The 13,698-nt window shown below is 43.1% G+C and overlaps 1 protein-coding gene across 1 annotated transcript; it reads left to right on the top strand.

Moving 5' to 3' along the window:
* The first annotated feature begins 800 nt into the window (after nt 1-800).
* On the top strand, nt 801-12,485 carry KAT7 (K(lysine) acetyltransferase 7). Its single transcript, XM_009321970.1, has 14 exons — nt 801-972; nt 2,278-2,454; nt 2,645-2,884; nt 3,453-3,535; nt 3,781-3,870; nt 4,590-4,688; nt 4,858-4,968; nt 5,840-6,031; nt 6,233-6,322; nt 7,232-7,372; nt 8,580-8,673; nt 8,864-9,010; nt 9,896-10,002; nt 10,680-12,485. The coding sequence occupies exons 1-14, from the start codon at nt 801-803 to the stop codon at nt 10,779-10,781; spliced, it is 1,845 nt and encodes a 614-aa protein (XP_009320245.1). The 3' UTR covers nt 10,782-12,485.
* Nucleotides 12,486-13,698: the final 1,213 nt, after the last annotated feature.

Below are 13,698 nucleotides of genomic sequence, written 5' to 3'. Positions count from 1 at the left end.
CAGGGCCGGCGGCCGCTCGGGGGGTACCCGCGCTCCGCGGGGCCGGCCGCCCCGACCTAGACCTATCGACGCCCCCGCCCCCCGGCCGTGTCCAGTCAGGGCTGCCGGGCAGGGGAGGGATCTGCTGAGGCCCGGTGGCTGCCCGCCAACTCCTGAGGCCTGCTCCCTTCAGAGAGCCGCCCAGTTCACTGCGTGGTGCGGGGGGCCGCCCTGGTGGTCCCAGACGAGGTGAATACAACGGCGTTCGCAGCCTCTTTTGCCGCAGCCTCTTCGCTGAGTGCCTTCGTTTTCTCTGTCTTGCTTCCACCGGGGAGCCCCGACGCTGCCCTGAATTGCTGAGTGGCGAAGAGTCCGTTCGGCCGTTGCTGGGCCCCTTCTGTTTTCTCCACCACCTGCTCCCGCGGTGCCCTGTGCTCTGCTGGGCTGCCTCTGCTGTTCTGGACAGGCAGGTGGTGCGGGAGTGCTGCTGGCTTGGCAGGGTGAACCGAGAACGGTCAGCTCCGAGCGTATCCTGTCCGGCCTCAAAACTTCATTTACCTTTTGCTTTAAATAAAATTGGGTGCCGCTGTGATCTTCCTTAGCGGATCAGTTTGCAGAAACTTTTTATTATTGAAGGCACTGTCTGACACTGCATATTTATTAAACTAAAATATTTTCTCCAGAGTAACACACTTGACATTTATTAGTTTGCATACGTCATTGTGTCAGCTTGAATTTATCTACCTAGCATCAAATATTTTCTCTCTCTTTTTTTTTTAATAGTGTAAATACAATATGCAAGTTTAAGTGCTCCTGTGCTAATGTCTGGGTCTGTGGTGTTGCAGAGGAATGCGGGCAGTAGCTCAGATGGAACGGAAGACTCTGATTTCTCTACGGATCCTGAGCATACAGACAGCTCTGAAAGCGATGGCACATCACGGCGATCCGCCCGTGTGACCCGTTCCTCAGCCAGGCTCAGTCAAAGCTCTCAAGGTAAATGCTTTATTTTCTTAAATAAGGAAAAGAAAAGCAGCCTCTTAAGCAACAAGAGGCTTGATGTATTCCATGTTCCTGACCTTTAGAACTTAAATGTGTGGAGTTTATACCTAAATAAAAATATTTAACTTTTTTCCTTGGCTATTAATGTACCACAGCAAAAAGCAGTCTTTATGTGTGCATGTTGCACAAATGAGGTAATATAATCTAACGATTACACTGGTGGTGGAAGCCAAAACTTGAGCATCCTCCTTTGAGAAAGTAAAGCCGTCTACTTGTTCAAGGAAGTAGGACTCAAACACCATGATTCTGCTGCCAGCTTTGCCTAATTTTTCTGAGAACCTTAAGAATTTGCTTTCCATCTAGACAGTTGTATTGGTACTGGAGCCAAGCTAGAGAGAGCGTGTTTAGAGGTGAAAGTTGTTTTTGTTTTCTTTGTTTGTTTGTGGTTTTCTGTACTGCAAGGGAAGATGTATTTTCATGACTTGCTGACACTGACCCTACTCTTCAGCAAATGTAATCAACATATTGCCAGTTATTTTGTATGCTTCTGCTTTGGCATCCAGATTGTAAGAGGAAACATTGAATGCGTCCACCTCCTCATTTTCAGTGTTAGTGTAGTCATTTCTTGGCTGTTAATAAGCTGCCATCTGGCATCAAGGGGAGGAAATGACAGTAGATAATAACTTCTTTCCATTGCTCCATGTGTACACTTTGATAAAGAATCTGTTTTGCAACAAATTTTATTGCAGGTAAGAAATATACATGCAAGATCATCTGATAATTAGGCCTTAAAAACAAGAGGAAAGGTGGTTTGGATGTGTGTGGGATGCCTGTGGTATTCCTAGGTTACGAAAGCATTATTTTCATGCAAAATAATTGTTTTATAGTCTTATGAGCACTATAGGATCACAAAACCACACACAGGGTCCCAAATATAGCTCCACATCAGAAGCAGTCTCGCTATTCCCAAGGGTTGTCTAAACACTGATAGTTCTTATCTAAACTAACGGTTTCCAAATGGGAGCTGGTTTGTAATTACTGGTTAATTAAGCAATTAAGTCCAGAGAAAGCTGATCTAATTCCAGATTCCTCAGTGTTGGTAAAAGTGTCAAAAGATTTAAGCTTAGAAGAACAGAGCATATCTTTGTGATGACATGCAGCGGTGAGCGGCAGGACAGAACTCTGTGGTGATACCCAGCTATCAGATGTTGGTATTGCAGACTGCAGAGCACGTGTGAGGCAAGTCTCTGACTTACAGTGGTTATTGTGGGTGTAATTATGGTGTTTCTATGGAATTAGATTCCAGCCCAGTTCGTAATCCGCCGTCGTTTGGAGCAGAAGAGCCTGTCTATTCTACGAGGAGGGTAACCCGCAGCCAACAGCAGCCTACTCCTGTGACTCCAAAGAAATACCCGCTCCGGCAGACTCGCTCATCTGGGTCAGAGACTGAGCAAGTGGTTGACTTTTCTGATAGAGGTACGTGGGGTGCGGTGAGGTGTTGAAAGTTGGCAAAATGCTCTTGGAAAAAAGTATGTGACTCCATTCTCTGAGGGCACAGTATAATATCCTGAGGATAGAGGTTTGAGTCAGCTGTCTGGAGTTGCTGTACATATTTTTTTGAAAGCTCTCTTTCAGGCAAATTTGTAACATCTTGATCCTTATTCAGACACTAAAAATGCAGCGGATCACGATGAGTCTCCACCTCGTACCCCCACTGGGAATGCCCCTTCATCAGAGTCTGATATTGATATCTCCAGTCCAAATGTATCCCACGATGAGAGCATTGCCAAGGACATGTCCATGAAGGATTCTGGAAGTGACCTGTCTCACCGACCTAAGCGCCGCCGCTTCCATGAAAGCTACAATTTCAACATGAAATGTCCCACTCCTGGTTGTAACTCTTTAGGTAATTTCAGCTCCGGGATTAATCTGCTGGTTTTTGCCTTCCTGCTGCGATATTCAAAGTCCCGCTCAGCTGAGTTATATATCCTAACAACATGCGCTTAATTAGGAAGTATTACTGAGAAGTGAGTATAGAGAAGGGATATGAAGCATATCTACAGGTATATTCTTCCTGGAGGTGTTTTCTGGCTAGGAGTGTTTGGGGGATGATAGGGTAAAGAACAAGTTAGGATACGAGCGCAGGTGTGGGAGGAAATTGCAGAGTCTTGCAGGTAGGGTACTGGTCTCTGCCAGAAGCAGGTTTTCAGAAGCAAATTATTGCAGACCTCTAATAGACCTGGCTGCTTGCATGGAGTGCAGCTTTTGAGTTAGCATGAAAAAGATTTTCCTTCTTTGTTCTTAAAGCTTGTGCCATGAACCGTGAAGTGTGCTCCTTCTGTCACACTGGTAATAAACTGAGCATGCTCCTTGAGAAGCTCATATGAGGTATCTGCCCATCTAGGATACTTCTTAAATCTCTTTATGATCATATGTTAAAAGTGTTTGTTATTTTTTTTTCTGATCCTTTGCAGGACACCTAACTGGAAAACATGAGCGACACTTCTCCATATCAGGATGCCCACTATATCATAATCTCTCAGCAGATGAGTGCAAAGTAAATGAGTCTTCTGTTTTATCTTCCTTATGTTTTTTTGGAACAAAATGCCAAGACCTGTCATTTGTGAACAGAAAATAGAGTTAACATGTTTCAGCTGATGTCTTTAGCTGTAAGACAGCAGCATTTGTGTGTCAAATCATCTGTGAATTACAGTTCAGAAAATTCACCTAAGCGAGAAATGGAAAGATTAAGGCTTTGACAGTAGTTTGCTGTAGCATTGACAGATGAGTTTTGGCTTCTAGGTGCGAGCACAGAGCCGGGATAAGCAGATTGAGGAGAGAATGCTGGCCCATCGGCAGGATGACAACAACAGGCATGCCACCAGACACCAGGTAGGCAATCTGCACATAGTGGAGTGGCTGCTCAGTCAAAAGTGGAAAAACCTCAGCTTGTGGTTTCCAGCAACAGTGATTTTAACTTGATCTCCCTTCAACACTTCTCGGATAAGCTATTGTACTGAGTCCTGATGCTCCCCATTTGTCATCTCCAATTTATTTCAGCAAGGGCAATTCATTGTATCCCTTAAACGAGAGACTGGAGCAGCTAGTGAGAGCAGAGAGGTGGCATTGGTCAGTAATACTACAACAGAGGCTGGAGCTGTTCTCAGGATGATCTTTTCTGTGTGCTTTGATGTGTAGGACAAGAGAATTCCTGCAGAACTGTAAACTACAATTTTACTCTGACTAAATAGAAAAGAATAAAAACAGGGGAATTACATTTTTCAGTTCATGAGTCTTGGACTTGAGTCAAGATGACTTAATGAGTCAGCTCTGAGCTTGTCCACATGATTGAGCAGTGCATCAGGAGTGCACCCTGTCTTGTGGGACTGAGGTACATTGGCAAAGGCAAGCTGCGGTAGGAAGCAAAATTTCCTATTTTACATACCTGTGTTGTACCTGCAGCGCCCTCCTATTAGCACCGGATTTGGTTCAGAGGCAGCGAACGTCATCAAACGAAAGCCAGGACAGAAGTCCTTTAGAGTGGGAAGGTGAAGGAAAATGTTTGAGGTGGATGAAGCCTAGTGAAGGTTTCCACCTCTGGTTTCTTTCAGGCACCAACAGAGAGACAGCTGCGATACAAAGAGAAAGTAGCTGAGCTCAGGAAGAAGAGGAACTCGGGACTAAGCAAGGAGCAAAAAGAAAAATACATGGTAAAAGCAGTAATTTTATTCTTTCATTCCCTCCTGTCTGGAATGAGACCACTAAGCGGGAGTTTGGCTTTACCAGTCATCCTGCAACATTCTCAGCTAAAAAAGCTGCAAGATCCAACAGCTTAGTAGCAGCAAGGCAGCGAAACCTCCTATTATTTTATTGTTCTAGGAGCACAGACAAACCTATGGCAATACTAGGGAACCTCTACTTGAAAACCTGACGAGCGAGTATGACCTTGAGCTTTTCCGAAGAGCGCAAGCACGGGCATCTGAGGACCTGGTGAGACTTCTAACTCCTAATATATCTCATAGCAAATGTCTTTGTTAGAAATGTGAATGCATTCTGGGTTTTGTTGTACTTGTGTGGGTTGAATCAGAGTTTGTAAGAAGAGCACTAACAGCCCAGCCAAGTCAGCAGCGTTACGCTAGGGATAACATTTAAGTGCGAGTCATTCGGAGGGTTTGCTGAAAGTACAGCTGGAGCGCTAAGCATTTGCAGGCATGAACGCTGCAGTGCCTGCAAGAGGAATAATTAGTAACAGTCTTATTTAATAGGTGTTTGTTTTCAGTAAAAGAATGGACAGCTTCACCTGCTGAAAGAATGGCTGAGGAGTGATGATAACAAAAGACAAAAGCCATCTTGACAGTAGCCGGTGACTGTGGAATGGAGTTCAAAACCTTGTATTGCTGAGGCTCTGTAGGTGCTTTCCAAAGCTACCTTCCATCTCCAGAGATGCTTACCAGTGACAACTGCATCTGGGATATCTAAGGCAGAACATTAGGCTGTACCCTCTCCCTACAGATTAAGAAAGAAGCATGAAGTGGCAATGAGCTTATATTGCTTTCATTACAGAAAGGGTATGATCCTAGCGTTAGTATGCTGCTAAGCGCTGATTCACAATACATTTCCTGATGAAAGGAACAGTCAGTAGCTGTCCTGCTGGGGGACAGGGCTCAGACTGAGTTGATTTAGGAGAGGTCTGTGGGAGGGGTCATTAGACGTGGTCACACTGAAAGATGAATTTAGAAGACTTGAAGTAAGTTATTTCTCCAAGGGAAATAAATAGGGCCCTCTTCTGTTTTACCTACTTTTTAATTTTTTTTTAATTTTTTTTTTTTCAAAATAATCATCCCTTTTTTTTCATTCATAGGAAAAGTTACGGCTCCAGGGCCAGATCACAGAAGGCAGCAATATGATTAAAACAATTGCTTTTGGCCGTTATGAGCTGGATACCTGGTATCATTCTCCCTACCCAGAGGAGTATGCACGTCTGGGACGTCTCTACATGTGTGAATTCTGTCTCAAATATATGAAGAGCCAGACAATACTGCGCAGACACATGGTAAGGGCCAGGGCAGAGCTGATTCCCAAGTTTTAAATCTGAAGTCAGCGTGTAAACATTTTAAAACATTACTGTTGTTAGCTTAGTTGCTCGCTTTAGGAGGTGAGAAGGCTGCATGCTTCCTGGTATATCCAGTAGCTGTTGTAACCTTTTCTGCCCTTAAAACAGTAGTGTCACCCTAACTTTGTTTTCCTGTCATAGGCAAAATGTGTTTGGAAACATCCACCGGGTGATGAAATCTACCGCAAAGGCTCCATTTCAGTGTTTGAAGTGGATGGGAAAAAGAACAAGGTAACTAACTGCGGTCATTAGGCCAGTCTTGAGTGCGGAGTCTGTCTTTCAAATGTGCCGGGCACTGCTTTTCCTGGAGAGAAACAGGATGCAAACGGCCCTTCTAATTGCAGAAAGGCTACTAGAGTCTGACCTGTCCATTCTTGCAATTCTGGCAGTAGTTTTGTCTGCGTTTTCTTTGTGGTTATTCCTCAGCCCTGTTGTGCTCCAGCAGTTCCATCTGTTTCTTCATACTGTGCTTGGAGATGTGTGTCAAGATCCCTTTCTGAAAGTTAGTGGGGAGATTTCTGTGCTTGGCCTCAGTAGATTGCTACTGCCCATCTCCCATTCACTGTGAATACTCAGTCAAATTTGGGTTAGAGTGGGAAGCAGCCTAATGTTACTGAGGGTGACCTCCTTAACCCTGAATTGAAGGGTGGAACATGAATCTGCAACTGCAGATTCAGTGCTAGGTAGTAGCACCATGCTTGTGCCCTGTCTCTAGTTGTGTCCGGTCTTGAAGGCTTCAGAGGAAAGAACAAAGAAACAATTCCAAAAGCTAAATTCTGCATTGCCGGAAGTTGGGAGGAGTCTTTTCTAGTTAGAAGAGATAACCTTGAAGCACGGGATTAATACAATACAGTGCAAGCAAGCAGAGATCCAACCTTCTGCTTCCCTTCACTGAGGATGTGATGTTCTGGGCATTCAGAGATCGATATCACAAAGGTCAATTCCCACCCTTAGGAAGCTAGGCTTATCAAGTTTCATCACAAATGGAATTGTTTCCTGGCCCAGCTGCTCTGTTTGAAAGACTGTACGTCATTTCTCACGTGATTCAGAATTTTTTTGTCCTTTCCCATGTATGCCTCTTTTTGTCCACTCTTGGGATGTTCCACTGTAATAAATAGGTGTATCCTATTCTCCTTCTAGATCTACTGTCAAAACCTGTGTCTGCTGGCAAAACTTTTCTTGGACCATAAAACACTGTATTACGATGTTGAACCCTTCCTCTTCTATGTCATGACAGAAGCTGACAACACTGGCTGTCACCTGATAGGATATTTCTCCAAGGTTAGTTGAAAATACATATGTATGCATTACTACCTCACTAGAATGAGATTTAGGACACTGATTATCAGTACTGAATCTCCCCTCCCGAGTTCTTGCAGTCTCAGAATTTGTTGCTTTTAGGAGTAGATAAAGTTCCAAATTTGATCTGCATGAATCGTTCTTACTGTTTGCTGCAGGGACTGCAGGTGCTTTGCTGTAGCATCTTTCCTCATCACTAGCAAAACCCAAATCAGCTCAAATGAACTATTGTTGCTAGGAAGCATAGTGGTGTCTTAAATGTAGGCAAAAGTAATGATAAAGAAAATGTAAAGAAATGTAGAGAAAAATACATTAAAGTAAGTATTAGTGACCATGATTATTTTTTTTTTTAATAAAATACTTGAAGGAATAAAAACTCTTAGGTGGAGAAGATGAAACATAACTCAAGTAACTTAAGCAGATCCCACAAGTAAGTCACTGGCCAAGCTTAGAGTAGGAGCCAGTTTTCTCAACTGTTTGGTCAGACATGTTGCCTACTTAAAAAATAACCAATCTGTTTGTTTAACCTCTGCTGCACATTGGTGAAATACATTTCCTGGTTGTTCTTACTTCAGTACAGAAAAAGTGATTACCCTTCCAGACATGGTGATATCATGCAATGCAGTTATCAGTTTAGATATTCCAGTCAGTGAGATTCTATACATAGGAAAACACTGTCCCAAATAAAGTGCAGGAAACCCTATTCCTTAAATCACCTGAGTCAAAACCGAATAAATATCTAAAAAAAAAAAAAATGCTCTAAAGAAAAAATCTGCATTGATCTGAGGATAAGTGTGTCTGAGTCTCTTCTTTGAACATTTCAATATACGCTATGTGTAATGCGGCTCTTATGTCGGTTTCTTGTCGCATGTAGACCTGGTAGATGACAGGGGTGGTAGTGAGTGTTACTGGCTCCTTCTCAGGTACAGCTCCATGGCCAGCCATCCTCGGCTTAAAATTGTGCACCAAACACCCAATTTAATGGCTAATAAAGTAAGACACTAAGCCAGGTTGGTAGCTGAAGGATGATCATGTCGCTTGTTGTTAGGCAGGTTTTTCTACTGTTGCTTCTTTCACCTTGTATTGTATCAGTTGCACAGGCTTGTTTGGTCTGTTGGGATTATGATATACCCATTGTTTGTACAGATCTAGACCTGTTAATCTAAAACCTCTCTGTTCTTGCTTTTAGGAGAAGAATTCTTTTCTCAACTACAATGTTTCTTGTATCCTGACAATGCCTCAATATATGAGGCAAGGTTACGGCAAAATGCTCATTGACTTCAGTAAGTAGAGAGAGAGAGAAATCCTGGAAACATATTTTGTCCAACATGACAATTTCATCAAGAAATCTAACATACCTATGGTGGTGGAGGAGCAGTTTTTGTTATAGCTGATTTCTGCATGTGCTAAAGAGGGTGACAGTCAGGAGAGAGTAGCTTAGGAAGGATAAATAGCTTTTCTTTCCTTTTACAGGCTATTTGCTTTCTAAAGTAGAAGAAAAAGTTGGCTCTCCGGAACGCCCTCTGTCTGATTTAGGTCTCATCAGCTACCGTAGTTACTGGAAGGAAGTTCTCCTTCGTTACCTGCATAATTTCCAAGGAAAAGAGATCTCTATAAAAGGTATGTTTTCAAGCTAAATAAGCTTGTAGTGAATTGGTTCAGGAACATACCTATGCATCTCATACACTCATTTTCCTCAAATATGAGGCAAGTCATGCTTGACTCATTCATATAAGTGTTTGTGTAGCAGCACAGTTAGTGGAATATTCCTACAGTTGGGTATGGCTCCTTTCCAGGCCTGCCACCATTAAGTATAAGCCAGCTTGCAGAGTTTTGAAAGTAGGTACTGGCTGCTGCTTTTGAAAAATACATCTTTTTTTCTAAAAACATTCAGCAAAGAACTTTATCCATCTGTAGATTAGAATGTTGATTTTAAAACGAAAAATGGCTCTACTGAGAGGCTTTCAAATATTTTGGAAAAATACTAAGGCTATTTGGACTTCTTTTAATAGCATTTTTATGTTTATGGCACCTAGGAGTGTGCAGCATTTCATAGAGATGTCAAGGTAGCGCTGAAGAAGCGGCTACGTCTTCTTTCAGAGGATTACACCTTATTAACTTGGATCCTAAAATTAGTATGGCTAAATCATTGTGGTGTCTAGGCTGGCTTTCAGTTTTTGGGTGAGCTGGGCTGTTTCTGTACAGCTCTGCATGGCTTGCATCTATAGCCTGTGGTTCTTCAAGCTATTTGCAATCGATCAGCCCTCAAGAGTGAAATGAGCAAAGGCAAGTGGTATAGCAGTGCTGCAGATAACCGGGGTGGTGAAAGGGTGCAAGTCATGCAGCAACAGTAGTACTGCATGTGCCTTCTTTAATATCTGCAAGGCATTTCGTGTACATCACTTCAAAAGGAGTTGCATAAAAGTTGTAGTTGAAAACTAACAATTATAGGCTACTGAGGAGGAATTTGTTTCTACTCTAACATCGACTGATACTGGTTTGCAGAAATCAGCCAGGAGACCGCAGTAAACCCTGTCGACATTGTTAGCACGTTGCAGGCGCTTCAGATGCTCAAGTACTGGAAGGGAAAACACCTGGTCCTAAAAAGACAGGTAAGATTTGTGATGGCTATTTCTGCATTTTTGTTTCCTTATATTTAGCTGTTAGATTCATCTGAACTCGCCGAAATCAGTATTTCCTTTGCATCGTGCTGGGTTTTCCAGCCTTTTCATTCTAGCGGGGGAGCACTGTAATTTTTCAAATGCAGTAACTGATAAAATACGACATGGGCATCCAACCTGATTCTTCAGTAGTGCAGAAAGCAGTATTGACCTTCCTTTTCTGACGTGTGGAATAACGTTGCTCATTGTAAGCGGCTTTTTAGGGGAGCGATGGATGAACATTCCCATCATGCTCCTCATCATGCCTGCCCTTTATTGGGCAAATGGATGACATAGAAGTGAACTGAATTAATAGAATCCTGAACGAGTCCTGTTTGTACCCTCATTAGCTATAAGACAAGTGGTTTATAAATCCCCAAATGTGACAGGTTCTCTCTTTTGTTTTCCCCTCCCTGAGACTTCACTCTGTAGCTTGAAGTAGCCTTATCAGTGTGATTGGAAGAGCTTCTAGAAAGCACTGTGGAGGAAGTGTTATTTTTGTCCCGCTAAGCAGTTAGTAGGCTAGTCATCTTCAGACTTGTGGACTTAGATGTGTGGTGGTGTACCATGGATAATTCTCTGTTGTGGATCATTTGTTTTAACCTGCCCTTTCATGCTCTTTTCCTTAGGATCTGATTGATGAATGGATAGCCAAAGAGGCAAAAAGATCCAACAGCAATAAGATAATGGATCCCAGCTGTTTGAAATGGACCCCTCCTAAGGGAACTTAACTGTCTATCACTCCTGAAGCCAGTGAACCCCAGCAGTAGGAAGTACCCTAGGGATCTCTGTTGTATCTGTTGCTGTTGTGATTGGCTGGTACAGTACCCCCCCGAAAGATCAGTTCCCCTTGGTACTGTTCTGGCCCAGATCTTTTGTGCACACCACAGACGCTAGTTCTGAGGAACTTTATGTTTCGGCCTCAATGAGGTTGCAAGGATTGGATCTGTATAGGACCCAAACGAAGCTCCTAGCAGCACTGGCCCAAGGAGTTCTGATATCTGGTACTGTACCTGTCCAGTCACTGGTCTTACCCTCATGTTCTTATTCCGATGAGGTTGTGTTGTGTCCTATAATCTGGTTGTTTCTTCCTTCAGGTTCCTTGCGTTCTAAGTAATGGAGATAAGTTCTGTGGCTTTTGAACAAGGTCTAATAATGCTTGTTTGGGGAAAGTCTGGTTTTCCAACAAGCTGCAGTTACACTGACTCCAGCATTTTTAACTAGTCCTGTCTGATGGACTGTTCCATTCCGTGTATCAGATAGTTTTAGTAAGATAACATGCCACCTTTTTTAATATAGCAGGTCTTCACATAGCTAATATTGTACAGTCAGAAGCTCGCATATCTTGTAACTGAGCGGGGTGATTGTTAGCGTTACCCTGGAGGGGTCAAGGCTAAGTGTGTGAGAACATCATGATCTGAGATGTTTCATAGAGTTGCTCTTGGTGTACGCTTCTGGAGCTACTACAGTACCACGTCTGCTGGAGAGACCTCTTTGATTATAAATTACTGTTTTTTCCTGTTTATCTCTTGAATTGGTGCGTTCCTTTACACAGAAACAGCCTGTTCAGTGTATTTCACTGGAGGTATTTTTCCCAGAGCAGTCTTCCTTGAATTGTAGGTCTCTTTGTATTGGAGAGGATTTTTTTTCCTCTAGACTGAAGAAATAAAAACTTCAGACAGACTTCTGCTAGCCTTGTCCAAACAGCCACAGAAACTCCACAATGCAAGTATCGTCAGTTGTTGGATTGCCTACAGTGTACGTTCTGTGCATCAGTGGCAGCTCCAGTTAGCTGTGTGGATGGTTTGCTTCTCTGACAGTGCATTCTTGTTTGTCTTTGTAAAACAGAAAAGCTTTTACTTCCTCTCTGCCATCAGCACCACCGGAAGAAACTATCGTACAATGGCTTTCAAGTATAACCACTGTCCTTGTGCCACAAGTTTCCTGTATGGCTCCAGTGTGATTAAAAGGGGGGACAATCTTGGGGTAGGCGATGGCAGCATCATATAGTGCTGATTTCATTTAAACCTTCCAATGCTTCCATACTGAATGGTGTCTGAAATGAAACACTTGCAGTGTACCAGTAGGTAGGAGCCATTTCCTGTTAACCACTGACCCATCCTAATGTGGAAAAGTTCTCTATTGCTCTTCTGATGGTTGTCTGTCTTCCTCTGCCTCCTTAAAAAAAGCAAAAGAAAAAAGGTCATCAGTACATGGTGTATACCTTGTGGGCATTACTGAATTTTGCTGTCTCATGCCCTTTGCTCCTGTATTGTAACTAACTTCAGATACTCATGAAACTATCCAACAAAGTAGATCTCTTGTGGAGTAGGGAAGAAGGCCATTCTTGTGCAGAAGCTAAACCCCGTTCCCATGATGTGGTAGAATGTGCTATTCTTGTATCTACTTCTCAATAAAGCATGTTCTCTGCTCAAGTTTATGCCGCCTTTTTTATTTTTTCAGTCAGACGCTATTCTGCATCTCCAGTTAAGTGAACCTGCTTCTTTATGGTGCAAGGGACTGATTTTGAACCCGTCTTTGTGCCTGGTGTATTAAGGATTGTGACTAGAGCGGCCTTTAGGCTGAACCTTTTGGAAACAGCCTGTATCGTGTATTCACTCCAGAGCTTACTGTGCCCAGGAGGCTACCATGAGGAATATATGGATGTTGCCAGATACTGGCAACTGAAGTACATCATGCAAAACTGGGATAGCATCTGTCAACCTGAAGTTCATTGAAGAAGGAAGGAGTTATCCTAGAAGCGATGGCCCTAGATTTTTAGCCTTGCCTTCTGTGCTTCCATGACCAGACCTTGCTTCTCATACGGTGGGAGGACTTGGGGCAGTGAAGTCTCTGGTCTTCAAAAAACAGTGTTTGAAGTTCAGCACCTCTCAAACATTTTGAGTCTTTGCTATAATCTCTGATATAAAATGGTTAATTACACATATCTGCTCCAGCTCCCTCCAGAGATTCTGCTTTTCTACGTAACTCGATGGGAGTTATAAAAGAGTAGGGAATAGTTTTGGACTCTGGGCTCTAAGCTGCAGAGAGGCCAGGGTGCTGATAAGAGTAAGGCTGACATGTCGGTGATCATGGCCTGGGACCTGAGACACTCAGCTCATGAAGAAAGAGAGCAAACTAATTGAGATGGAATACCTTGGTAGTCTTGTTCTGATGAAGATCAAAATCAAGGACACTTCCCTGAACAGCGATGTTTGTTTACTCAAGTCACATCAAGGGTCTTCCTAATTCTGTCTTGTTTTCCTTAATAAGACAGTTTTTTAAGCATTTATTTGGGAGCATTGCTTTTACTTATTTGAGCACAGTTTTGTACAATACCAGTTGCCTTCTTTTGCCTTCTTTTTTTTGTTTGTTTTTTTGGTTCTTTTGCAAGTACAGAGAGATGCAGTGTGATTTAGTTTGCAGATAACGGGACAGAGAGACAAGAGGATAAGGGGTTTAGTCCCCACACTGCTCTGCTGTGTGACGGCCACCCCCTCTCTAAGCTTTTGTTTCCCTCCAGTCCTTACTCTGTCAAGTGTGTTTATGTTGTGACTCCTCTGAGGCAATGACTGTCTCTCTGTATACGTACAGTTCTTAACGCGATGGGGTCCCACGCTTGACTGAGACCTCTGGGTGCTTTGGTAA

The sequence above is a fragment of the Pygoscelis adeliae genome, unplaced genomic scaffold, assembly GCF_000699105.1.
Source record: "Pygoscelis adeliae isolate BGI_AS28 unplaced genomic scaffold, ASM69910v1 Scaffold504, whole genome shotgun sequence".
Taxonomy (NCBI): Eukaryota; Metazoa; Chordata; class Aves; order Sphenisciformes; family Spheniscidae; genus Pygoscelis; species Pygoscelis adeliae.
The sequence above is the reverse complement of the archived record's forward strand: the minus strand, read 5'-3'. Positions and strand labels throughout refer to the sequence as shown.